At 38.5% G+C, this 27694-nt stretch overlaps 2 protein-coding genes across 8 annotated transcripts in view; both read left to right on the forward strand.

The window, feature by feature from the left end:
* The window catches only part of LOC111173487 (pro-neuregulin-1, membrane-bound isoform), a 227125-nt gene that overhangs the window by 84663 nt on the left and 114768 nt on the right, over positions 1 to 27694 (forward strand). Inside the window, exon 1 of one of the 7 annotated variants that reach the window (XM_022571163.2) lies at positions 18366 to 19032. The exons of the other annotated variants lie outside the window; for them this stretch is intronic. Coding sequence (XP_022426871.1) covers positions 18366 to 19032 — 667 coding nt within the window. Of the gene's footprint in view, positions 1 to 18365; positions 19033 to 27694 lie in introns of those variants that run through there. 7 annotated transcript variants of the gene reach the window in all.
* On the forward strand, positions 14782 to 18064 carry LOC149744444 (uncharacterized). Its single transcript, XM_089903750.1, has one exon. It carries the CDS (start codon positions 17863 to 17865, stop codon positions 18049 to 18051), a length of 189 nt encoding a protein of 62 aa, XP_089759876.1. The 5' UTR covers positions 14782 to 17862; the 3' UTR covers positions 18052 to 18064.

Consider the following 27694-nt stretch of genomic DNA (forward strand, 5'->3'; position numbering starts at 1 on the left):
GGAATTTTGGTTTGTGTTTCCATTCCCATAACACACCAATATGCTGGTTCCCAGGAAGTATTTATTAAACGGATATGAACATTAATAGTGAGATGATTTTTTTTAGTTAGATTATCGTGATTTCTAAAAGTTGTACATATGTGTAATTATAGGAAAACCACCTAAACCTTCAATCATGAAAAATGTATTTAAATATTTAAAAATCAAAGTTGAAAAAATTCACATTGGCTTAAATCATATTTATTAGAGTTTTTAACATTTTGAGGAGCATTTCACACTCCATACACCTCTACTTTAAATTTATTTCTGGATTTTATATCTTGAAGATTTCTTCATTTTATGATAAATACTTGTTTACATGGTGATGTATAAGACTGTGTTTCACCTTAGATGGGATTATTGCAAATTATATGAAAATCTACATATTAACTGGTTGGTCGCTGTTCTCCCTGTGGTGCTGAAGAGTCACCTGTTTGGGAGTAAGGGAATGCCGTGGCGCTAATAAGGTTGATTTTTCTTTTATTATCATTAAAAAAGTAATAATGAAGTGTAACAATGTCTTTTACTGGGCACCTACCATGTGTCAGGTACTTTCATCTGAGAATAGATATTATTTGTCCCATTAGATAGATGAGGTAACTGAGAGGCTCAGACAATTCAGTATTTGTCAAGGCTATATAACAAGTTCCATGCCAGCTTCTCTGACCCCATGTCCTGTGTTCTTTATACGCACTGATAGTAGAGGGAGAGGGTGAAAGAAAAACCTTCAGAGAGTTCCCCTTGTGACCTCTATCATACGTCTCTAAGGCCATGTGATCATTGCAACTACTTTTACCACTTGGCTACTTTTATCACTTGGACCAAATCAGTTCTATGAATCAAGGTTCCTGAGCAAGGTACAGAAATATGTATGCCCATTTACCATGATAAAAGGCGTTAAAACTAGAGTTTTTGGTAACAAATTATATTTGTTAGGTACTTGGATCATTTAGAAGGAATACCATGAGCCTCCCCTCCTCCACATAAACAGGTATATGCATTAAATATTAAATTCAAGAGAGAAAAGAATAATCGTAAATATGTGATACGTAGCCTCAACTACTTCATCCTTGATTTTGATGGTAATTTTCAGATCAATTTTGAGATGCAGAATAAAAACCGTAGCTTTTTGTTTCAATGTCAGATTGATATGGAAGGTTATTTGTTTTAACAGTTCCTACAGTAAGTTGTGTGTGTGTGTGTGTGTGTGTGTGTGTGTGTTTAGATTGACTTATTTTGTCCGTTTTTTAGCGTTTTCCCCCCCAGGCAAATGGCATTCTCATCCCCTGCTGCTGTTAACATTTGAAGCAGGCAGCCTTTTGTTGCACTGTGGTGTAAATTCCAAGTTGCTGACCACGATTAAACAGAAAATGAAACTTGAGTGGCACTATCTCAAAATCTACTTAAAGTCATAACAGGTATCTCTGAAGCAATATATCAGTTTTGAACACAGGAAGAATAAGAAATTATGGCTTTTTTTGTGGCAGGTTTCTTTTTCTTTGAAATCAAAGGGGAAAAAAATACTGATTTGTCCAGAATCACTGAAACAGTGATTATGGATTGATAAACAGGGTGGACAGTACAAATACAGAATTAATTCTACCTGCACTTGAAATCTGATACTGTGCACCATACCTGTTTTATAGCCATTGTAGTTTTCTCATTTGTATACAGATACTGTAGTAACATTCATAAAAAACAATGTATAACTAATTAAAAAGCAAGCACTCAAGAAAGATAAGACACAAAGAATTAATTAGTATTATTCTTTCTGCATTGACTGCAAAAGCTTGGTGATCTGAACTGTGCTTCAGCGGTGAGCACAGGACTCCCACCAACCCCCAAGGCTCTTCCTTAACGTTTGTTATTACTTAGCTATTTTATTTGGCAGGGATCCCTTCAATCCCATTTTCTAATGCATTGGCAAGCTTCCTGTTGCCAATAGCTTAGAGCCTACTACTGCTAGGGTAAGCGGCATAGCCGAACTTTCTAGGCTGTGTATCCTTATAAATAATGCATTTGGTTTCCTGTAACTACATGAACCCTTAGACTTTGGTAAGCATGTCTCTGTTAGTCAGGGTAAAAGAGTTGGGAGATGAACAGTTGTGGAAATATTTGCAGGCAGTTACTCACTAATTAGAACCTGACTCCATCATACATGCATTAATCACTGGGTTAAATGCTAAAGGAATGCTTATGATGTTTATAGTAGACATAAACAAGATATATAAAAATATCTTTGCTGACTAAACTGCATGCTTAATTTACCATGGAAAGTGCTTGTAATGTTAATCTAGGACCTTTCGAAACTCCCATCACCCGTAATTAGATCTAATTTGCTCCTCATTTTAAGAACCTCTTTTAGTTTGCACAGAATTCACTGACTTTTTGGGTGTGTGTACACTTGTCCTTAAGAGCAATAAGGAGATGAGATGTTGGTCAAAGATAATACCTGATGCTCTAGGTATCTTGACGGTATAACACTTTGTTGGATTGGAAATGAAGAAGGGGAAATGCTATGTTAATATGTTAAGAGCAAAGTAAGAAATATACATCATACTTTTAACTTTCACATGTTACTTATAGAATTAAAAATTAATGTTTTATTTTTGAGCATAAGGGATATTAGCACTTAAACAAGGGACACCATTTTTAAAAAGTAAAAACTGTTTCAGCAATGTTCTTTCAAATGCACCTTCAACGTTAATATAAAATAAGAAAGTTCCACCCCAATATATATCCTTTTCTTCATTGGATATGCAGTACAATTATTGGAAATTCACAGAATGACAGTGTTCAGCATTAAAATTATGTTGTAAGGATAAAAAAATTCAAATTGATTTAGATGTTGAATAAGTGGATTGCTCTGTATATTTTCATCAGAATTAATTGAAAGAAGGAAAAATCATGTTTCTAATTTGATAAAAGATATTAATTCTGATCATTTTATTGTTGGTTTCTTCAAGTACCATCAATTCATATTTGAACAGCTCATATATTTATGAGGATGATAACTTATAACTTTAATAGTAAAGCTTATTTGGTCATCTTTAGTCTTGCCACGTCAGTGATTTTGCAGAGCCTAGGTAGTTACCAGAACTAATGTTAGTCAAAATGTTTAATACTTCTTTCTTTCAATCACGTTGACCTTCTTTATTGATTAAACTAGCTTCTACAAGCAACCAATTATTGAATCAAATCTTCAGATCTGAATCTGTATGTATGTAATATACTTTTTCCTTTTTGATGTTTATATTTTGAAATGTCAGAATTTCTATGCATTTAAAATGTTTCCTTAATAATTCAGGAAATTTGGGTAACTAAATTTAAAACTGTGCATTGGCGTCACCAGTAAATAAGAAGTCTTCATCAAAAAGATAATAAAATGTATTAATATATATATTTTTTAATTTTAGTCCACCCGCCAAAAACAGTCAAGGAAAAAACTTTTTAAAGAACTGTAAAAAAAATCAACCCACCATCAGATTTCTACTATAGCCCAGTCTGTTTTGATGGGTGTTTTGTTTTGATAGTTTCTGAGAATGGAAATAGATGGATTAGGTTTTTCTGCCTCCTATTGTCCGGTACTTCTAAAGGCCTCTTGCCTGGACATGGTCCCTTCTGGAAATGAATTTCTGCATTCTTCTTCCATCACTCGTCAAAACAGAACGCTCTCAGAAGTAAATGTTTTCGTAACTGGATCCTAAGTGAAGGAAAATCTGAGAAACCTAGACATGCATATATAACAAACAGCATTTCTTGCTGGGCTCTCTCTCTTTTTTTTTTTCTAATCACTCCACAGTGTGTCTACCACACAAATAGAATCTATTCTAAGACAATGGAGTCTCACTTCTGCAGTATTTGCATTCGTGCCAGAGTGGGATTAGGAAAATGAAGTCCTTTATGTAACACCTTGGAAGCAGGAACCACTGCAGCCTCCTTCCCTCTTTCTTTCTCAGTCTTGTGCAGGGCCTGGCGCATATTAGGCACTTAGGAAACAATTAGTGAATGAAAGAATGAAGTTCTCAAAGCCAGCAGGGATAAGATCAACCTAGCACGGATCTGGAAAAACTGAGAAAAGGCACATTTTAAAAAATATGTGGGAAATCTATGGCAGAAGAGTCATTAAAGACCAAACTTTCCCTTTTCATTTTAATATGGATAATTTTGGACTTGCTGTAAACACAATGTTTCCCAATACTGATTTAATTTCTTCCAAGTAATACTTGAAAGAGAGAAAGTAAACTTTCCTGCTGATCTCTGGGTTTATGGCATGTCTTCTTCCCTCATCTTGTTCATATTAGAAGCAGTATACAATAGAGGGGCATTACGGTGTGTAGTAGGTTAAAGTTCTTTGATTCATGGACTTACCGGCAACATCATTTGAATAGGTTGGTTTCATCGTGGCCAGAGTTAAGCCACACAGCATAACTAAGTGGATCGCCTGATGTTGCAAATTAAATTCTGGCATCAGGAAAAGGTACACTCAAACGTAAGGTAGATAGCTAGTGGGAAGCAGCCGCATAGCACAGGGAGATCAGCTCAGTGCTTTGTGACCACTTAGAGGGGTGGGATAGGGAGACGCAAGAGGGAAGAGATATGGGAACATATGTATATGTATAACTGATTCACTTTGTTATAAAGCAGAAACTAACACACCATTGTAAAGCAATTATACTCCAATAAAGATGAAAAAGTAAATAAATAAATTTAAAAAAAAAAAAAAGAAAAAGGTACACTGATTTGAGAAGTAGATATGTCCAAAGTGGAGATTGTGATATGTGTGTGAACTTAACCTTCTCATTATCGTATTTATTCGTGTTCTTTTCTCTTCCTTCTCTCGCCCCACTTCAGTCTTGTTTGGGTCCAGGTCCTGTAGAGCTCAACAGAAAAATCATTTCTTATGTTATCAGTGACACTTTTTTTTTTTTTTCCCCCTCCGGTACGCGGGCCTCCCACCGCCATGGCCTCTCCCGTCGCGGAGCACAGACTCCGGACGCACAGGCCCAGCGGCCACGGCCCACGGACCCAGCCGCTCCGCGGCACGCGGGACCCCCCCCCCAACCGGGGCACGAACCCACGCCCCCCGCATCGGCAGGCAGACCCCCAACCACTGTGCCACCAGGGAAGCCCATCTGTGACACTTTTTTAAATTCATTTTTTATTGAAGTATAGTTGAAGTATAATATTATGTTATAGGTGTACACTATAGTGATTCACAATTTTTAAAGGTTATACTCCATTTATCGTTATTATAAAATATTGGCTATATCCCCTGTGTTGTACAATATATCCTTGTAGCTTTTTGTTTTGTTTTTTTTGGCTGCACCACGAGGCTTGTGGGCTCTTAGTTCCCTGACCAGGGATTGAAGCCCCAGCAGTGAAAGTGTGGCATCTTAACCACTGGACCACCAGGGAGTTCCCCTTGTAGCTTATTTTATATCTAATAGCTTGTACCTCTTAATCCCCTACCCCTATATTGCCCCTCCCCACTTCCCTCTCCCCACTGGTAACCACTAGTTTGTTCTCTATATCTGTGAATCTGCTTCTTTTTTGTTATAGTCACTAGTTTGTTGTATTTTTTAGATTCCACGTATAAGTCATATCATACAGTATCTGTCTTTGTCTGACTTATTTCACTTAGCATAATACCCTCCAATGACTTTTTTAAAGTCTTCCATTGGTTGCACTTTCAAAATATAATTCTCAAGAGGAGGAGTAAGGATCCTGATAGTGAGAATTATAAAGAAAGAAGGACTGATGTGTATCTAATACTTGCCGTGATGTCTGACCTGCTTCTGTTTTTTACAGTCAACCTTCTCATCTGTTTTCCAAGGTGACTAAGACCTTACCGCGCTCAAAATTTGAATCATGCAGATAACCTCACTTGCTACTTCAGAGAAAAGAGAGATTATGGGGTGGAACTTCTTTTACCTTCTTGCTACCAAATCTATAAGCCTCAGCACAATGCCAGGGACATAAGCGGCCACTTAGTAAACATTATTTTGGATGGATGGGTGGATGGATATGTAGATAAATTAACATATATTGTGGGGCTTTAGAAATGTAAGTTACTTTCGTTACATAAAATACCACGACTTTAAAATCTGCAACCTGCTTTTGAGAAGCAGGTCATCCTGAGGTTTTCCATTTTTTACCTGCCAGAGTGTGAAAAGAAGTTAGTTTAAATGCTGAGCAGCAAATTTCCTAATCACTTGCTGTATGTTGGCTGAATAACAGTAATATTTCATTTTGAGTTGGACAACTCAAGCATTTAGCCCTGATTTTTTGACAGCATACATATCTCTAAAATAATTATTTTTGTACCCATTCAACACATTGTTTTTTACCAGCCAGAGGTTATTTTGAACCCTTCTGTCTCCACGAGTACAGTTAGCTCAGCCTAAGATGCCAAAGATGTTTTGCCTTCTCTTGCACTTTTTTTTTTTTTCATGTCAGAGCTCTCTCTCTGCTGTTCTTTTGCATCACCAAATGCTTAGGTACCTTAAAAAACGCTTAAGTATTAGTACTTGCCTCAACAGATTCTTTGATATTAAGGTATATGAGTGGTTAACAATTTAACTTTTGATATGCTCATTTGAAACTTGGAGTCTTTTTGTGGGTAAAGGGAAGACTGAGAGGGATGCACTTGGACATGGGCACTCTTTGGATGCCTTTGACATCAGTCAGTAATAGACTACGGTAAACATTTGGAAGGACGTGGTGATATAAGAAAAGATGGGGCTAAATCCAGGTATTTAACCTGGGGTTAAGGAGACAACCTGAGGATGGGTTATTTGTCTGACCTCTAGTGACAGAGTCCTGGCAAAGCCTCAGGAAAGAATTTTTGAGAAACACTTCGAAAGATTTATGTTTCATTTGAGAAACCTGTCTAAAAGCCCTTTGAACCACTTAAGTTAAGCTTTCCCTTCTTACGGACGGTATGTGGGGACAGAAAGAAGCGTATGGTTGAAACTCTGCATTGCAGTGAGATGTAAAAGAAGTACTTTTCCTGCTAGGTTAAATTGCTGTGCATGCCTCTTGCTGTCAGTGACATGATTTAGTTAAATACAGATGCTTTTAGAGGGGCTTTGTACTGTGTCATAAATATTTAATAGTTTTATAAAATATGTGTATGCATAACTGGGTGGGAAATACAGCAGTGGAGAAACTCAACTTCCACATCAGAGCCTTTGGCCTTATAGTGTCCACTGACCAGTTGATCTTTGAAAAAGATGTGTTCAGGATGGGAGTGTCGTTAACAATAAAAGGATTCTTTTTTTTTTCTCAACCAACTGAAGCTTACTGTCCAACCTTTCTGATTTTGTCAGTAGAATGAACTGTACAATTTCCCTATTCCTGTTATTCATAGATGTTCCAATCCCTAGTGAGCGAAGTATCACATTAAAAAAAAAAAATCCCTTCTCAATAAATGAATGGTCTGGGAGGTGGGGTCAGGAAAAGCTCTTAGATTTTCTGCAGCAAATGGTTTGTCCTATAAAGATACTCCATGGTCATTAGACAATGACTCAAATTATGGTGAATCTTATAGTCTTGATATAATTTTGGAATTCATCTTAAAGTAAGTGTGGTGGGGGAAGGTGGGTGGGGAGGCGTCGTGCAGTGGAGGAGGGAGAATAATTGAGTGCAGGTTACCGAATGTGGAATTGGTAGATTATTTGGTTTGGTATGGCATCGGCTTAGGAGTTTTTATAATAAAACATACTACATATATGGTAGTCAGAAACGGCCATGAAAAAGTCTTTTTAAACTTTTTCTAGCATTTCATTATGAAATTTTGAAACGCACAGAAAAGTTGAATGACTTGTAAACAATGTATGCCCAATCTCTAGATTTTACAGTGTTAACAGTCGCCATATTTGCTTTATCAAATATGTATCCATTTATGAATCAGCTTTTTATTTTTGATGCAATTTCAGGTAAGTTGCATATGTGAATGCATCTTGCCTCCAAATATTCCAGCATGCATGAGGTATATGTCTTATTACATTATTTAAAATAATATATAGGTGATGGATTATGTCAACAAATAGAATATAGGTTTCTCTGGAATAAGTCTTCATATTTGGACCTGGGATTTTCTAGTCATCGTATTTCAGAGTATGACTCAGTCATCAGAAGCCTTCCTTTTCCTTTTCCTGACAGTCACTCCTTCCTGTGTCCCAGACTTCTAATTCTCCAGATTAAAAGAGGATGTGAGCCTGGCTCGCCAATTCTCAGATATTGACAACATTTGATATTGTATGTGTTTGAATCATTCATCACAGTAATACTGGGCTGATCCCTATTTTGCAGTGACGGTCTTCTTTCCTGAGGATAAGCTCCCTTCCATTCACTAAAGTTTCTTTATTTTATACCTTCTTTTTTTTAATTTAATTTTTCTTTTATGTTGGAGTATAGTTGATTTACAGTGCTTTGTTAGTTTCAGGTGTACAGCAAAGTGGTTCAGTTATACATATACATATATCCATTCTTTTTCAGATTCTTTTCCCCTGTAGGTTATTACAGAATATTGAGTAGAGTTCCCTGTGCTATACAGTAGGTCCTTGTTGATTATCCGTTTTATATATAGTAGTGTGTGTATGTTAATCCCAAACTCCTGATTTATCCCTCCCCCACTTTCCCCTTTGGTAACCATAAGTTTGTTTTCCACGTCTGTAAGTCTATCTCTGTTTTGTAAATAAGTTCATTTGTATCATCTTTTTAGATTCCACGTATAAGTGATGTCGTATGTTTGTCTTTCTCTGTCTGACTTACTTCACTTAGTATGATAATCTCTAGGTTCTTTATTCTGGACCTTCTCATGTAAGCAATTAGAGCCCACATTCTGTGTGTCCCCTTAATGATGAAATGCTGTTGAATGAGTCTAAATATGAATATTCGTTTCTTAATAACCTCCAGAAAAAGGGTCTGAATATTCAGTAGAGTTGTGACCAAAAGTGGTCATGGGAGCATTATATAGATTAAACTTCCAAGTAGAAACAGTTGCAGTAAAAGGTCAAAGTGAGATGTTTCTATAGATATAACCCGTGGCGGTAATGATAGAAAATCTAAACCATCCACTGTCTGGCAGTAACTCAAGGATATCTACATGGTTAGTACATAACTAAAGAGCTTCCCTTTGTAGAAATGAGTTGAAAGAGGAGAAGCAATAGCCCTGAATTCCAGTCTTGACTTTGAAATTAATTTTGGTGCTGATTATTTTTATCTTCGGAGACTGGTTTTTGTTGTTTTTTTTTTCCTTCTTGTATAAGATAAAATTCCTGGGTGAGGGCTGTTCCAGCTCCAATAGTCAATGAAAAATTGAAATCTAACTATTCTTGAGATTACAGTTCATCTTTGCATTAAGGCTACATCCTTTCACTCCACATAATTTCAGAGATAGAGAGAAAAGAAACAAGTCATTCTTAAACAAATCTGCCTCTAGCAATACATGGTACGATTTATGACAGGAAGTTCTGAATGGGAGGTCAAATCATAAGATATTTTTGTCTTATGACTTTCAAATTCATAGTTTTAAAGTAATAAAAATTTGCAACAATGCAGAAAGAGTTCCCACCCCTTGGACTGAGAAATAGCAGAAAAATATAGAGCTGGCGTTCGATTTTAAACGGGATGCTTCCGCTTGTATCAGTATCATAAGGCTTATGACCTTACAACAGAAGCACGGGTTAGACGGCTCTCTGGAATGCCAAATCAGTTCTAGAAACTGCATATATTTTTATCACTCCCTTTTTTCCCTTTGGTGGAGCTTTACATTTTTCTTTTGATCAGCAACAAGGAGAGAACTGTGTAGACTCTAAGGAAAATGTGTATTGTTAACACGTTTCCTCTGGCTGAAGTCTTTTCAGATTTACAAATTTGGATTGTATTTAAAAGTAGAACGATTCAGATCATTCCTTTCCGCAAGCTTCCTTTGTTTCAGGTAACTTGTGAAGGCTTATTTTATACGTGGCTTTATATGACGTTTCAGAATCTCTTGAGTAGATGGTACTCTCTTATGAGTAATTCATAACTGCCTTCACGTGTGGACCACCTCATGCTCAAGAGTTTCTACCTGAAACAGAAGATTTAAAAAACAAATTTCTAGGGCATTTGTTAAGAGTGAGGTGCTCTACACTACATTTTTTGATTCATCTGGGGACCAGTTTATAGAGTCAGCTGACCAGCAACTGAGCTATAAACAAATAGCTAGTGCCTAAGTATAAAATCAAGTTCAAAAACTTCCATGTTTTGAAACTTTACTGAATTTGTATTAAATTAGCATTGATTATCAGAGGTATATCTTCCTTACGTTTAATTTCTCTTACTGCACCGAAGTACAGCCTTTATGATTATCTTTAAATAAGATTATACATGTCCATGCACTTAAAAACACAGATGATCCCTTGTATTTTTGTGACATTTGCCACAGTATTTAAGAATAAAACAAACAAATTATCTCTTAGCTGTGCTGCTCTGTGCTGTGAACCTATAGTAGTGAATATTCATGAAACAGAGCAAAGTTCAAGTCAACTGATTCCACATATATTGCTCTATTAAACATTATGAATGACCATCCATCCATATAACCTCAGAGCAGTCACTATAAAGATGACTTTCCTTCTTTCCATCATACACAGTGTAATTTAATAGGATTTGCATTTATTCACACGAATAAAACTCTGTATGGCATATCCATGTCTTTAAGATATTTTTTCCATAGTTTATACATCCCTCTTTAGCAGAGTTTCCATTTTGATGCATTAACTCAATAATACTTAACTGAGTGCCTTCTGTGTGCCAGGCATGTTCTAGGTAGTAGGGATAGAGTGATGCAAACAGACACAAGTACTTGCCCTTATGGAATTTACCTTCCGGTGATGAGTTTATCACACATTTCAAAACAAAGCACACTGTGTTGAAAATACAGATAGTTCAGGTAACTGCCACTCTCTCGCCACTTTTTGCTCATATTTCTGGTATATTCTGAATACGGGAATGGAATGGTGTTGAGCAATGAGAAATAATATTTTGAGTACATAAAATGAGCTGGAGTTATAAGTCTGCCTCATTTTCTCATAAAACTTCTTTTGAATTGAAACTCTCAATGACACATCAATTTATTATGTCTTTGTGCTTCTGAGTTCCTTGGGGTGCAGTATTGCATCATCAACATCAATTTAGAGTCCTTAGTTAATTAATAATTGTCAGAGAGTCAATGCTACAGGACCTACTAAGATTTTGTAGAAGAAAGGGCAACCTATACATGACAAAGTCTCATTATTTTAGTGCAGTCCACTAGTAAAAGTGGTCAGATAGACTATGTTTTCCTTTTAACAGTAAATGTTGGGGAAGCTGAAACCATGACGAGTGTGCAGTGTCATTTTTTTTTTTTATTGAGTTGGAATTCACATAACATAAAATTGACCGTTTTACCGTGAACAATTCATTGGCATTTATCACAGTGACGTGCAGCCACCATCTCCATCTAGTTTCAAACATGTTCAGGGTCATTGTAAAAGAAAGGTGACGTGTAAAACTAAAAACAAAATCAACCATTTGTATATAACTAATGATTTTACTTATTGGGCAGTGAGAAAATAATAGGTTCTTTCAAAGTATACACATTATAACCATCAGATTTAATAAAAACATCTTTCTATATAAAATTCTCACATCCTCATCTTTGACATCATTTACTGTCTCTTGAGCTGTAGCTGAAGATCAAAGGATCTAAACTTATAAAGAACAAAATGTGCCAGAGTAAATTGATCATCTTGTTACAAAATGAGGACACAGACCCAGAGTCAATAACAAATATTAGATACAGATCCTCACAAAATAATTCTTACAATTAAGTCAAAAAGTCTTTTCTGAGATAATTTTCACTGGGTGAGAATAAAGTAGAATCAGATTCTTGACTCATCTTCAAAGTGGGCAGAAAAGTACCTGCCCAGTAAGGTGACCTGAGTTTCATCTCACCTGTTTAGCATTATGAATAATGTAGAAGAACATCAAAGAGCACATGGACTTGGTTTGCCCTCCGAGAACTTTTCTGTTTGGTTGAAGAGAGAATTACAGGAAAAACAGTTAAATGTTGGGTTATTCCCAACTTTCCATCCACTGAAATGATCTGTGGTAGTTGAGAGTTAAGCATAGTTGGGGTAACAGCGTTTCCCTAAATGAAGATAAATTCATAAAAGGCGTAGTATTTGGGAACAGTCATAAAAATTTGATAAGCACGTATCTGAACTGGACATTAAAAGATTTGAAAAAATGGAGGGGAGTATAGAGGGTATTTTGAATAGATAGGTGGACGTGAAAAAAGTCTGCCAATTTATTAGAGGTGCCGTAATCTGTGTAATTCAATCGCAATTAAAAATAAAACCAAACAAAATGTATGTATTGAACGGATAGCAGAGCTTTAGTTTGGGACAGCCAGATACCGATAGACCTCCTGGTCTTCAAAGAAATTACATCCTTCGGTCCTATATACATAACATAGTTAAACAATAACACCTCGGGCTTCCCTGGTGGCGCAGTGGTTGAGAGTCCGCCTGCTGATGCAGGGGACACGGGTTTGTGCCCCGGTCCGGGAGGATCCCACATGCCGTGGAGCAGCTGGGCCCATGAGCCATGGCCGCTGAGCCTGCGCGTCCGGAGCCTGTGCTCCGCAACGGGAGAGGCCACAACAGTGAAAGGCCCACGTACCTCAAAATAGTAATAATAACACCTTGGAAGATGGGCCCCAATAAAAGTAGCGTTAAGGAATGCTGTGTCTGTGACCTGGGAGCACGGAAGGGCTCCATGGAGGAGCTGAGATGTGAGATGGGGAAGATTTCCAGATGGATGGGAGGAGGATAGGGGATCCATTTGAGTACTTGGTCCTCTTATAAGAAGCAGCAAGTTTTAGGGATCCTTTTAGGCCCTGAAGCTTTCTTGTGAAAATCGTGATTTCATAGTTCATTAGCAAATGAATAAATCATTACAACTTATACATAGTCATCTTCAAAGATTGGAATCCAAAAATGAAATCACTGCTGTCGTCATGGTTTTAGATGCCACAAAGTAAATTCTACTTTTCCAGCCATAAACTTAAGGAGCAAGGGTAAACTTTTTCAGAGTTAAATGTTTTCAGAGTGAAATAGCCAACACACCAAAAACAAAATGTAAAAGAGAAAATAAGTTTACATACTATGGTCATCCTCTTTCATCTTCTTTCATCTCCTGGAGTTACGCTAAATATTTCTGACAATTAAAATGAATGCAGAAGCTGTCGCCTAGCTTGACTTGAAGTAGCAGAGGAATTTGAGTATTTTTTATTGGATGATATAATAGGATTGCTTCCTTCACTGAAGCTGGTTTAGGAGGAAGCTGGAATATTGTGTATCAGAAATACGTGTGTTCTGACTTGGTTCTGCCGAATTCCATTCTACATCACTGAGCCTCCTCTTGAGCCAGGTTGACTTACTAACACTTACTTCCTTACTGCCGTGGTGGATTAACGGTGGTTGCAAATTCTTCGTCACACTCTCCATCAAGATTTATTTCCCCCGTCCTTGAATCTCAGCTGGCACTGTGACTGCTTAGCCAACAGGATGCAGTGGACATAGCCCGTGCCACTTCCAGAGTCAGTCTTAAGGAGGACTTACAGCTTGCACTTCCTCCTTCTTGGGCTGCACCCTCTCAGAACCCAGCTGCCATGCTGTGGGAAGCCCAGGCCACGTGGAGAAGCCACATGTTGGTGCACCATCCAACAGTCCCTGCTGTCTTCCCAGCTGCCATGTGGCATTAGCTGCCAGTCATGTGCGTGAATCTTGAATGTTTCAGCTCAGTTACATCGCCAGGGATTGCAGCCCCAGCTGACATCTAATGGAGCAGAAGAATCACTCAGCTGAACCCAGTAAACTGCAGGCTAGTGAGATACAACACAGTGGTTGTTGTTTTAAGCTATTTCAGGGCAATTTGTTTCATAGCAATATGTAACTGAAATAGCTTTCCAAGGAAAATCCCGGAACTGAGACTGTGCAAGAGCTCATTCAATTGAAACTGTAAATAGATCATATTTTAAAAACCTATGCTTAATTCTTGTAACTTCTGAGAATCGCTAGGCAGAATTTTAGAAGCCTCTTGTTTTGGAAACTAGGCACCTTTAAGTTCATTTACCAGCTACATTAAGGTAAAATTAAAATGCCTATTTCATGGTTACACTTTCTGGTTCACTTATTTTTCCCGTTGAAGTAATAGATAAGCAATATGTAATGAGATGCCTTCTTTTGATTGAAAACGAGAAACAGTATTTTTCAGTAGAAAGAGCATGAGTCACACTTTTGTTCTAATCTTGGTTCTGTTGCTTAAGAGCTGTATGTCCATGGCTAAGTTATCTAAGCTGCCTGAGTCCATTTTATAAAATTATTTTCAAGATAATATGTACTATACAGGATGAGCGAAGGTCAGAAATCATGTATGCTGAGAACCTAGCAGAGTGCCTGGCACAATGGTGGAGCTCAATAAAAGTAGCTTTGGGGGGTTCCCTGGTGGCACAGTGGTTGAGAGTCCGCCTGCTGATGCAAGGGACACAGGTTCGTGACCCGGTCCGGGAGGATCCCGCATGCCGCGGAGTGGCTGGGCCCGTGAGCCATGGCCTCTGAGCCTGCGCGTCTGGAGCCTGTGCTCCACAACAGGAGAGGCCACAACGGTGAGAGGCCCGCGTACAGCAAAAAAAAAAAAAAAGTAGCTTTTGTTGTTATGAAGGAGGTGGTAATGTGGTTTTAAAAAGTAGTGGAAATCTGTCTTTTGTTCATTTTTTAGAGGGACATGGAAATATGGGTGTTCCTGAGCTTTATTGGAGATGGAGCCTAAAGGGTTAAAGTGAGGTGTACTTGCAGTTCTTCCTACAAACATGCATGTTTTATTGGACGGAATTCTGATCCCTAATCCTGTTCGCACTACCCTGTTCTCACTTCTTTATTGCTATAGAGATTTGGTAAAGGGATAAAGGCAACTTCTGACTCGTAGTCTCAAGGGTAGAACTAATGGAAAATTCCTTTTATTCTTTACCTCCTGTCCTACTCCCTTTCCTCAATTAGGTTTACCTTCCAGTTGGATGGGAAACAACTTTATAGGTTGCTGGCTCCCTGCAAGCTGATCTTAGCTCCAAGAAGCCACAGTGTTCATAGGCTACATCTCCAGGGAGGACACATACACATCCCACAGTCTGATTTGTGTAGTCCAGGGGAAAAAAACAGCCGTGGCAGCTGACAGGATTCTGTCTCCGAAGTTCTGTCCTAGCCTTTACATAATCTGTTCTTTTCCTTTGTAAGTGTTGGTCACCTTTAATATGACAACTAGAGCAGTGCCCAGTAATTTCTTTGTCTGCTGAGTACGTCTGTTCTTAATGATCGAGGTGAGGTGAGTAGCTGTCATTGGTGCAAGTGAAGGACCACTCTTCTTAACTATAGGTTACTGTTTTCAGTGTCTTCTCTTAGCTGCCTGATTGGGCTACCTGAACCCCATTTTGGTCTTTGAAATCTAGGTGACCTTGGCTGTGGGTGAAATGCCAGTATATTATACTTGAGTGAAATATTGGTTTGGGGCAGAATTGAGGAGTTAAGTACCACAAATTTAACCTGGGTGATTATCTAAAGGAATTATAAATTATTCTAATTTAGCACAAATATTTACTTGCCTATATTGATTTTGAGAATTTACATGAATATTGATAATTAAAATCTTAATACCTCTCAGTTTGAATACTGTAATTGCCTCCATATAGATTTTCTGTGATGTGAAATTTCATGTTCATTGCTAGAATCTTTAAGAAAAATCTCTGCTTTAAAATCAAATAGTTAAAGCTAGAAAGTAGGCATATGAATTATTTTAAAGTACCAGTTACCGGTATATAAGTGCAGATTATATACAGATGAACTTAAGGATAATTCATTTTGCCCATAAGTTTGTCAGAGTCATAATTACAATTATGCAAACTGCTTCAGGCTTTTGTCGTTGTTAGTGATAGTACTGCAAACACATTTTAAGATATTACTACCCTTTAAATCACTTATAATTACAGGCTAATTTAGTTTTGAAAGAAATGATAATATCTCATGCCCACTTAGAGCTTAAAAATATTTCAAAGCAGTGGAGATTGTGCTATACAAACCATAATGTGCTTAAAGCAGATTCTCTCAGGATTTAAGCTCTAAATTTTATTGCTTCTGGGACTCACATGATGGTTATGTAGTATGGATTTAGAGACAGTTTTTAAGACTCCTGTTGACATATGTGAGCAAAATGGTTCCTTGGAAACCATTCAGGTGTCCAGTCACAGTAAAGCGTGGATTAAAGATTCAGATGCGTATCGCGTGTGCTGACACACAACGAACTGGAGGGTCAGGGCAGCCTGGACTCTATTAAAGTACAGTGCATTTCTTCCAGTCTTTTAACCACTGCTGTTTTAAAAGGAAAAAGAAAAAAGTCAGCATCGAAATTATCTGTAAGGTAAAGCTACTGAGACTTAACCCCAAAGGCATGCTCTTATAGAAAACTCTTCTTAATCTTTGCAGTGCGGTTATAGCTGAAGACATGTGGTATATATTACAGTGCCCAGGGAATTCAACCTCCAACAGTGTGGAGTCACAATGAAGGCTAATTTCAGGATGAAGTGGGAGCCTTTGCTTCCTCTGTAGCTCTCTTACTTACTGGCATTTCTTGTTTGCTGGACATTAGTCCAGGACTGCTGTGAGTGGGACAGGGCAATGGAAATTTAAAGGGGACCAGAGTGGGGACATATGAACCTCTCTCCCCTCCCCTAGCACCCCATCCTTCAACATACACTCGGCACTTCACGCTTGGGCATCACCAAGTCTAACCCGGTCATTGCAAAAAGGGCTGAAGGCAGAGCTGTCCATGGTTAGAAAAAAAAAAAATGTTCTCGCTGTTGGTTGAAAATTCAGGTAATAACAGTCCTCTTGGTGTACAAAACTTATTAGAGGGCTGGGGAAGGAATGCTATCTCTCAGCAGCAGGCAGGAAGAAATTGCTGTTGAAAAGCTTACCTCTCTGGGGAGGAATCAGGTATCAGACTTTGCCAAGCCTCAGGTCCAACCCATAAGGTCCCACCTACATCCCTCCCTCCCCCGCTGCGCCCCATCCCAGCTTTGTTAGATTGCTAGCATCGATCGCTGGCTTTTTCTGACCCAACAGTGGGTGCAGGAAAGAGAGCCAGCAAGACTTAGAGCAAGCAAGGTTGGGGTGGAAAACTGGGGCAGCTTCGGTAGGGAGAAAAAAAAAGAGAAGGAGGCGAACGGGGTTGGGGGCCATGGGGACTAAGCTTAACTGGTGCCTGCGAGCTTCTCTTTGATTTGATGGCCTTTATTCCTTCTAATTGGATAAAATAGGAAGTCACTGGCAGTCCCGCGTTGCTGGGTATACTGATTTTACTCAGACCAGCCAGCAGCTCCAGAGTGCGGATGGAGGGAGGCCGGTGGGAGAGGAGGGAGGAAAAAGAAAGAGAAAGGGAGAAAGAGAGAGAGAGAGAGAACGCTTTTGGAGGAGGAGGGGAGAGGAAGGGAGAGAGACGGTGAAGAAGGGAAGAGCCGCAGAGGAAGAAAGTGAATGAGCGCTCGGGAAGGACAAAGAATAGTTGGTTGCCGGGTGAGGGGTGGAGGCAGGGCGGGGAGCGCAGTTACCGCCCCTCCTGGCCGCGCTCTCGCCTTCAGATCCCTCTGCGATGAGACTGTTTGCAGTGATGCTCGGAGGGCAGGCACCTGCTGCTCTGTAATGATTCAGCCCCTTTCAGCCGTCGCGTTAACACAACAGGATGCTGTTGCTACTGTCACTGCTGCCTCTCCTGCCGCCGCCGCTGCTGCCGCCGCCGCCGCCGCCGCTGGTCCTGCTTTTGCTTTTACTTCTCCTGCATGACAGTTGTTTTCTCCATCTGAGCAGACCCCAGTTTCAGATGCTCGAGGTGAGAAACATGCCTTTCAGTTTGGGCTACTGGTTTACTTAACTGACCAACAGATCAGCTCGGTTTCTCTTTTGGCCTCTGTCCTTCTTGACCAGCCGGGATGCTTTGGAGAAGCATTTAAAAGAACTGCAAAAGTGGCCCAGAAACAGCAGTAAAGAATTACAATATACTTTTATTTGGTAGTTGCTAGAGGCTTTCTTTTCTTCTCCGCCTGCTTTCCTCCTGAACTCCTCTTGCTTTCGGTAATGGCTCTGGACTTGGAGGACTTATCGATTTCCCCCGGTAAGATGCTGTATCATTTGGTTGGGGGATGGTAATGGACGGTGCGGGAGGCCAGGCCTTCTGGAGGTGAGCCGATGGAGATTTCTACCCCAGACATGCCCGAGGCAGCTGCTGAGAGGTCCTCCAGCCCCTCCACTCAGCTGAGTGCAGACCCATCTCTGGATGGGCTTCCGGCAGCAGAAGACATGCCGGAGACCCAGACCGAAGATGGCAGGTCCCCGGGACTCGTGGGCCTGGCTGTTCCCTGCTGTGTCTGCCTGGAAGCTGAGCGCCTGAGAGGTTGCCTCAACTCAGAGAAAATCTGCATCGTCCCCATTCTGGCTTGCCTAGTCAGCCTCTGCCTCTGCATCGCCGGCCTCAAGTGGGTGTTTGTGGACAAGATTTTTGAGTATGACTCTCCCACTCACCTTGACCCCGGAGGGTTAGGCCAGGACCCTATTATTTCTCTGGATCCAACTGCTGCCTCAGCTGTGTGGGTATCATCTGAGGCATACACTTCACCTGTCTCTAGGGCTCACTCTGAAACTGAGGTTCAAGTTACAGTGCAAGTTGACAATGCCGTTGTGTCCTCTGAGCCTTCAGCGGTACCAACCCCGAAGAATCGTATTTTCGCTTTTTCTTTCCTGCCATCCACTGCTCCATCCTTCCCTTCACCCACTCGGAACCCTGAGGTGAGAACACCCAAGGCAGCCACTCAGCCACAAGCAACAGAAACTAATCTCCAGACTGCTCCTAAACTTTGTAAGTAGAGACAGACGGTTGATGATGTGTAAAGGAGAGGGGTGGGCTTGAGGTCCTCAGAAGTGTTCTCTAGAGTGTGTAGCTGTGTCCTTTTCTTCTTGGATTTTAATGGCATGGTTTGGTTTAAGTGTATCATGTGACTGGGATGCTCCGGGGTGGCGTGGAGAGATGAGTGAAAAGACCGTGTGAACTGCTGGTTAGAACTGATGCTCTAGCAGCAGCTCCCTCTACCTGGATTGTTAAATCTGGGGTGGGGAACCCAAAACTTCAGCGTCTGGGAGCCATGCTTGAATTTCAGTTACATTCCACTGATTTCTAACACTTTTTAAGATTAAAACATCAGACCACTTTTTAAGATTAAAACATCAGACCATCCATATATATATATATATATATATATAAACATGACTTCTGTACAGCAGTGAGTATGATCGTGTGTCTTTTTGTTTTCCCATATAAACTTCCGATCACCTCTCCTCACCTTTCTGTTACCCTCTGCCTCCCAGCCAGCCCAAGCTGCCTGTTCTCTTTCTCCATCTCTTCTTCCTGTTCCCTAAACCACTTCTCCCCACGTTTGTATTTTAATCGATTCTTCCTGATACCGCATGAAATCTTTAGATGTGTATAGCGCTCACCTCTCAGCAGTATCAGACGGTTGCTGTCGTGCTCAGATAGTGGTTTGAGTTGCTGAGCCCTTATTATGGGGCAGTTTTATTTTATTCAGGACGTGGTACAAATCTGCATGAAAGGATTTTCCCAAATTAGGTTTTTTAAGTTTTATTGAAGTATGGTTGATTTACAGTGTTAATTTCTTCTGTACAACTAAGTGACTCAGTTATACATATACATATATATATTCTTTTTCATATTCTTTTCCATTATGGTTTGTCCAATTAGTTTTGTTTTCTGTAATCAAATGTTTAAGTAGCTTCCTTGACAGTCATTAAAAAGTACAAGATCCATTAGTAAGGTACCTCGTTTTTTTGTTTTAGATGTGTCCTTTTTATCCGTCACCTGAGTAAAGAGAGGCCACGCTCTTAAAACAATACAGAGCGATATACTGCTGTTTGTTCTGGGTCATTGCAATGCTTTAAAATGGAAAAGTTGTCAAGGATGAAACCACGACCAGTCAGATTGTTCTAAACGTCGTTATAGAAGAGGAGTTTTCTATAGCTTTTTTTTTTTTAATGTTTCTAATTTATTTTTGTTTCTCTATCTTCTATCACTTTTCACCATTGAGACTATTTACTTAGAAAAGAGTAAAGGATCAGAGAATTTGGTTCTGAATAACGTGTGTAAAATCTCTTAGAGTTAAAGGAGAGTTGAGGGTAAGGATTCGGTGATGAAATACCCCTTCTGGTTCCCTCTAGATGGTAATGAAGAATACAAACATCTTTTTTCAGATATATTCAGTATGAAGGAGAGCCGTGTGTTCTAGAAACGCAGAAAAAGTTCATTTGTGCTTGTGATTCAAGCTCATTTCATACACATGAGTTTCTGTGGCAAAGATTTAAAGAAAAAAGAGGCTTGTTTTTCAGGTGTAGTTAGGGAAGAACCTCCTTTCTGCAGACACTGCTTTGTATCTTTATCAAATCCCTGAAGTGTCATTAAAGGTCTGACAGCCATCACTGTATTCACTGCCTCTTCCCACCTGGCAAAGTGACCGGGAAATAATACCCAGATGAAATGACAGGCTATAAAAAGCAAGTACAGATCTTGCAAAGAGAAGCACAATTCACCATGAAGACAAGGTTACTTCTTTGTCTTTATCATTTTCAACTTAAGTCTTTAATTAAAATGTGCCTGAATAGGTTTAGCTGTCCAGAAAAAGAAGGAGGACCCTATGAAACACTCTTCAACTAAACGCTGTAATTTTGTCATCAGAGACAAACAAAGAAAGCTCCAGCACAGTTTCCTGATCTAGGACCATGTTAAAAAGTATGTTGTGACGTTTTGAGAAATTATTTTTTAAGGTAAATTCTTCTACTAAGTGTTTTAATAGATTATACATTCCATGCAGTTCCTTTTCTTTTTTCCAAACCAGGACATTGATTTTTCTGGCATTTCTATTGAGTGGAAAAGATTTACTGCTGCCTAAAAGCATCACAGTGGCCGGTTCTGGCCAGATGCACAGCTGCAGCATTCTCAGTGCGGTGGAGATAAGCCTACAAAAGCTGTCTGGGAAGTAGTTTTCTCCTGAAAAGTTAGGGCTACACAGTTGGTTAACACTTTACTGCCTATACGGTTTGCTGTGTGGAACACTCTGGGTTAATTTTTTGAACTAGTGCCTGAAAACAACAAAAACACGAATATCCTAAAAATTGTGCGTCTGTATTCCTTTTATTTTGGAAAGGGATTTGGTCCAGGGAGCTTTGTTTTCAAACACTCATAAGTGGTTGCTTTTGTTGGTTAAGAATCTTGTAACCATTAACGAAAGGAAAGCAAAAAAAAAAAAAAAAAGCTTGGAATTAGGTTGTCATTTTGCAATCTGTTTCACTTTTTGCTCTTCCATTAAGAAACTGTCGCTTAGTCACAGAAGAACCGGGTCTTTTCTTTCATCATCCTGCGTGGTTTTGGCATGCACGAAGCTGTCACAGCTCTAATTTTTTTAAAAAAGGCATTGTCATATCTGAACCATGCTCTTCCGTGGTCCCAGGACTTGATTCTCCGTTTCTATCTGGCTCAGCATATTCAGCGTATTATGCACAGAGCTGTAGTCTTCAAGGTCATAGTCTGTTGAGGGCTAATTGATTCTTCTTTATCCTGGAGTCTGCGAGAGTGGAAGAGAGACAATCCTAGTAATTGTGTCTGCTGTGTTATTTCCCAAACCAATCTACCTATTAGCACATTAGGGTTTTATTCCATAAATACTAGAATTACCCTCTCCCTCACTGACTCTTCTAAAATCCAGACATTCTTTGTCTTTATTGTAATAAGAGGCAAAATATCACCTTTTAAATTGCCTAGAGGTATAGGCTATGTCAGCCGTTCTAAAATGGGTATGTCTTTCATAAGGCAATATAACTGCATGTTCTCACCGTATTAATCTATGCATACATGTAGACATTAAGAAATATAATACAGGGCTATAATTTAATATATAGACTATATATAAAATATGAAAAAATTAAAATATGTATATGTAATTCTAATATTTTTCTGCATAGTTAGTGGTTTCCCACTATGATCATTATATTGTGACTAGTTAAGTTTTTAGTTTTCATCAAGTCACTTAATACTGGAACCATTCATTTGTTTTCCTTGCCTGGGCTTTAAGATTTTTCTTACCCTCTGTTTATATGGAAAGATCTGACTCTGGGAGATTGCAAACTTAGATGACCATAAAAAGAACTGATTAATTGAATTGTAACCAGGAAACTAGCATACCATCTTGAAAGAAAATGTATTTTTGGATGGGACAACCTGCTTGACAACAGACTCTTGGTTATTAGAATGTATTAATATTTTCATCTTAAGCCAAATTTGTTTTGCTTTGTCTTAAATCTTTGTACTGTTGGGTTTCATGGCAGGCCATTGTTACCAGAGTGACAATATGAAGTACTGCCATATGCAAAATTCAACACAATTAATTGAATATACCATAGGATTTCTTCCCTTCCATTGAAAAGTGGCATTCATTTTAAGTCCAGTAGATTTTTCTAGGTCCTTGCAATTGTACTTATAGTATTTCAGAATGGTGATTCCAAATAACTTTTCTCTGCTTTAACCATATTTATTGAGAGCCTAAGATGGAAAAAGCTGAAAGCTCCTCAATTTGAACAAAGTAATTTTATAAATCTACTGATGAGGAAAGCCAGACTCTGAACGATTTAGTAAAATTAAGTCTTTTACTAAAATTCACAAAACTGAAAGATTTAGGGAAATCCAAAATAGTAGGAAACAGAGTAATGTCCTGTCTCCCAAAATTTAATCCTCAACAGTTTTCTTCTATCATTTTTCCCCTGTTCTAGAGAGTTAGAGCTGAAGACTAACTCTGGTAGTTGAAGGGGCGTCTGTCTGGTAGTTAAGGGAAGTACTTCCAGTGTGACCGCTGGTCACGTGTGTATGGTTCACTTAAAACATTAAAATTAAATTTTCTTCTGATTTTCTTCTTCTGCTCTCACTAAATTTTCTGCAGTTATGGCCTTTTTCTTTTTTATTTCATCACACATACAGTGTTCCGCTTGCTTTTGAAAACAGCTTAGGTTTTTCTAGGGTGATCTCTTTCTTGACAGGCAGCAGATGGCTATACAGCTCACCTCTTTCCTGAATATCCCACTTTGATTATTCCTCCTTATTCCTTCCTCTCCCTTCCCACCCTCCCAATTATACCTTGACTCTTTCTTATTTTCCTAATTATGCCTTGGTGGCCTTATATGTCAAAATTCCATTGCGTTCTAAGATATCAATGCATCTTCACCTGCCTTTTCTTTCCTATAGAACTTCATTGCATTTTAATACCAAACAGTATTTACACATGTTACAAAAACACATACCAAAAAATGTCTCCATCCAGTAAACAATATATTGGTTTGTTACTGGCACCATCGATTCAAACTTTCATCCCTTTTCTTTATCTCTCCTTCTTTTCCACTGTATAAACATATAAATATACATATCAGCATTTCTGCATTCCCAGAAAATCATTATGTCCCAGGCTATACATCTCTGTTCTGTCTTCCTTCCCTTTTAATAATACCTCATCGTATCCTTTTAAAACATGAAGGAAGAGATAATTTGTAGATTGAGAAAGGCATAAAAAAGTTATGACTTGGGCTTCCCTGGTGGCGCAGTGGTTGAGCGTCCGCCTGCCGATGCAGGGGACATGGGTTCGTGCCCTGGTCCGGGAAGATCCCACATGCCGCTGAGCGGCTGGGCCCATGAGCCATGGCCGCTGAGCCTGCGCGTCCGGAGCCTGTGCTCCGCAACGGGAGAGGCCACAGCAGTGAGGGGCCCACGTACCGCAAAAAAAAAAAAAACTATGACTTATCTAATGTTACTCTTGTCCACCGAATCTACTGAACTTTCTATCAGCCATAAACTATACCATGCCTGCTTTTATGCTCGTGTTTGCATTTTTATTATTGTTGTTATGTCCATGTTTCAGTTTTCTTTTATTGTTTACTCTTTTTCTTTATTCAGCGAATACATCTCAGAAACCTACTATGGGCCAGGCACTGTTCTAGATTGGTTATATCACAATAAAAAACAGTGAAATCCTTGCCCTCATAGAGCTTTTGTTCTAGTGGATTTTAAGAATCGATTTGCACAGCTCGAGTTATGTCTTTACTTTCCTACACAAATACTCTCTGAATTTAGTGTTTCTTACCCTTACCTTCATTTTATTCACATTTTGACTGCCATTCCTGTTCCTCCCATAGTATTCTTCTTCTCTATCTGTGGACTACTGAACACTTACCCAGCAATGTCCTTTATCTTAAAGCGACACCCATCCCACCTCTGCTACCAACAAGCTGGGTAACTTTGGCTGATTCCTGTTTGGCCTCTATGACACTATTTAACCAAACCATTGAAGTGGTTGGGAAGATAATATCTGTTTAGGAACACTCTCTTAAAATGGAAAATATATCCATAATTCTGCCATGTAAAGAATGTAAGATTACTTTCAGATTGTAGCAAGTTGATAGCTGTAAATATTTTTTTTCAATCATACTTTCTGCGTATTGTTATGGCTTACAGAACAAGAGCATTAACATAATCCTGAGGATTTTTAGTTTCATTGTCCAGAGAAAGGCTGGAATCTGTCATTAAGTTATCTAGTTCTCAAATTGAAAAGGAACTTGGGTTCATATATTGTTCACACGAGTAGGAATGAAATAAGATTGATCTTCATCATCTTAAACCTTGTTGCCATCTTTACTGCAGTGAATTGAACCCACTGTTTGTGTGTGTGTATATGCATTCAAAGGTCATTTCTGAATAATATAATTGATCTTCTGTAATCATACAATTTTATATGTTGAACATTTGGAGAGATTATCTGAGTGACTTCCTGAGGGAGGAAACTCAGATCTGGAAAAGTGAAGTGACTTGCCCAAGGACACTACAGCTACTTAGTGTCAGTGCTGAGACTAAAAACTGAAATAATCCTTTTCTTCTCTATACCCTGCTTTTCTTTTCCAAGTTGTTTGTAGCCTTTATGTTCAAATAGTATGTATTGCCTTAATTTAAATGATTGTGATTTCCTGTTTATTATTTAAATCCTAACTAGTAAAATTTTCATCACTCCACTATAGATGTCTTCTTTAGAGAAGAGTTTTACCCCTCTGCTTTTGATCAGTGTAGGATGCCCCTCTGGAGTGGAGGTTGGACATCCCTTTCCCAACAACGTAGTATATAGGAGAATTTTTTAACAATTAAAGTTAGCCCCTACTGAAGTGTGCTACTTATTTGGAAAGAATTTAGTTTCTTCTTAATGGAAGTATTCAATCAGTGACATTGTTGAGGAACATTCATGCTCCAAGCAGATTACTGAGTAGTTTACCGCTGATATCTCTTACAGCTTTGATTTCTGTCTTGCCCTAGGGCACTAGCTTTCCAGTTGGGCAGACCAGAATTTTTAAAGTTTTTATTTTATATTGGAGTAGGGTTGATTAACAATGTTGTGTTAGTTTCAGGTGTACAGCAAAGTGATTCAGTTATACATATACATGGATCTATTCTTTTTCAAATTCTTTTCCCATTTAGGTTATTACAGAATATTGAGCAGAGTTCCCTGTGCTATACAGTAGGTCCTTGTTTGTTATCTCTCTTAAATGTAGCAGTGTGTACATGTCAATCCCAAACTCCCAGTCTACCCCTCCCCCGCACCTTTCCCCCTCTGGCAACCATAAATTTGTTCTCTAAGTCTGTGAGGGGCAGACCGGAATTTTAATCTTACCTGCCATTCTTCACAGCCTCGAGCAAGTTAGATCATCCCTCTGAATCTGTTTTCTCATTTATTCATGAGAATAGCAGTATGCATCTCTTGAGGCTGTTTGGGGGATTGAATGAGTTATGGGAAAACACCAAGTCCTAAGCCTAAAATGTAGTAAATATGAAACCAGTACCAGTTTTCTCTCTCATTCTACTTTGACACCCTTCTTCACTTTATCCTTCTCCTTTGATCTTGACAGAGTAGTTTTGTAACAAAATCTGGAGATTAAGTTTGGGAGTTCGCGAAAACTTATGCAAAACTTAGAAGATAAGAGTTGAAGAAGCATCATGGTGTAGTGGAAATTGTATTGGAAACTTGACATCAAATCCCAGTTCTACCATTTATAAGCTGTATGACCTTGAACAAATCACTTCACCACTTGAGATTTAGTTTTTACATCAGAACAAATGGGAATGTTAATCCCTAAAACATTCATGAGATTGTGTTAAGGGCTATGTAAGTTACTCTATGTGGAAAAAAAATTCCTGATATTAGAACAGGGCTTAAGAAGTATTAACTTTCTTCTTCCTCTCTCTAGCACCATTCATATAAACAGTATTCACGTATGTTAACATTCCTAGGAATAAATTGTAGGGAGTCTTAACAAGTGGATTAATTTGTTATGTGTTAGAGTGATACAGAACTTTACTAATTTCCTAAACCGTAGTATCATTAAAAAGAGTGATTTTTCCCCATAAAAAATTGGTTAGGCTACATAGATTATTACTGTTTGGGTAATGTCCAAAAATCACGGTGTGAGGGGCTTTCTTACAGAGAGAATGATAAGGAGTTACTTGTAAGAGAGAAAAAGACAGGTAGTAACTAAAATTGTGTTTGTCATGAAAGTATCTTCTATGGGAAGGTTAGAGTAGTAAAAAAGAATCCATACAGTTTAGGTGTAGTGCACAGAAAGAGCTGAACCGAAAAGATCGTGAATCCTTCTTTATCTGAATGGAAATGATGTTCACCTAACGTTTTTCATTGTCCCAAACTGGAATTTCTGGACCCCAAAAGATAGGAATTAAGCTGTTCTCAGAATTTCACAAAACGCATAAAAATAATAATTTACATAGAATAATTTTACACGAGCCGAATTAAACATAGATGTTATTTTAATTTGGTTAACAATACAATATATATATATGAATTATACAAATAATATATGTATGTTTAGCTTATACATATAATATCCTAAATAAAAGGAGAAATGATTTGATAATTACTTAATAACTAAAATTGGGTAAATAAAGTCACTTAAAGTATAGAGGAAAAGGTTTATCAATAAGTTTAAAAACAAAAATAAAAACAAAACTCTAGCCCTATATCTACAAACATGTATAGTAATCAGTAATAATATATGTGTTTTCATTTATTCTTTACTGTAGAACTAGAAATATGTGAAAACTTTTATGCTTTGGACATCTTGATTCTTATTTATTCAACTATGATAGATTTGCTGCAGAAATTGGACTCTGAATCAGTATTGGAGCAATGAGGCCACCACTTCTAAGGGGAAAATATTTGACAACATACTAGGGCAGATTTTACCGGGGTATAGGCTTTTCTGACAGTGCAGTGGAAATAAGCTGATAGACCCAATAAAATTTGATGAATTATAATGGAAAGCTTCCTAAGGTAAAGCATTTTTAATTTTTCATCAAGAATATAGTGTGACAAGACGAGACTTGATTTACTATAATTTTCAGTGGTATGCACTTGAGTGTT

The sequence above is a fragment of the Delphinapterus leucas genome, chromosome 21 (genome assembly GCF_059928025.1).
Source record: "Delphinapterus leucas isolate spDelLeu-1000000601 "Yukka" chromosome 21, BTC_Dleu_Yukka2, whole genome shotgun sequence".
Taxonomy (NCBI): Eukaryota; Metazoa; Chordata; class Mammalia; order Artiodactyla; family Monodontidae; genus Delphinapterus; species Delphinapterus leucas.

Coding starts and splice junctions, on each gene's coding strand:
- LOC149744444 (XM_089903750.1), top strand. CDS start 17,863: ATGCTGTTGCTACTGTCACTGCTGCCTCTCCTGCCGCCGCCGCTGCTG.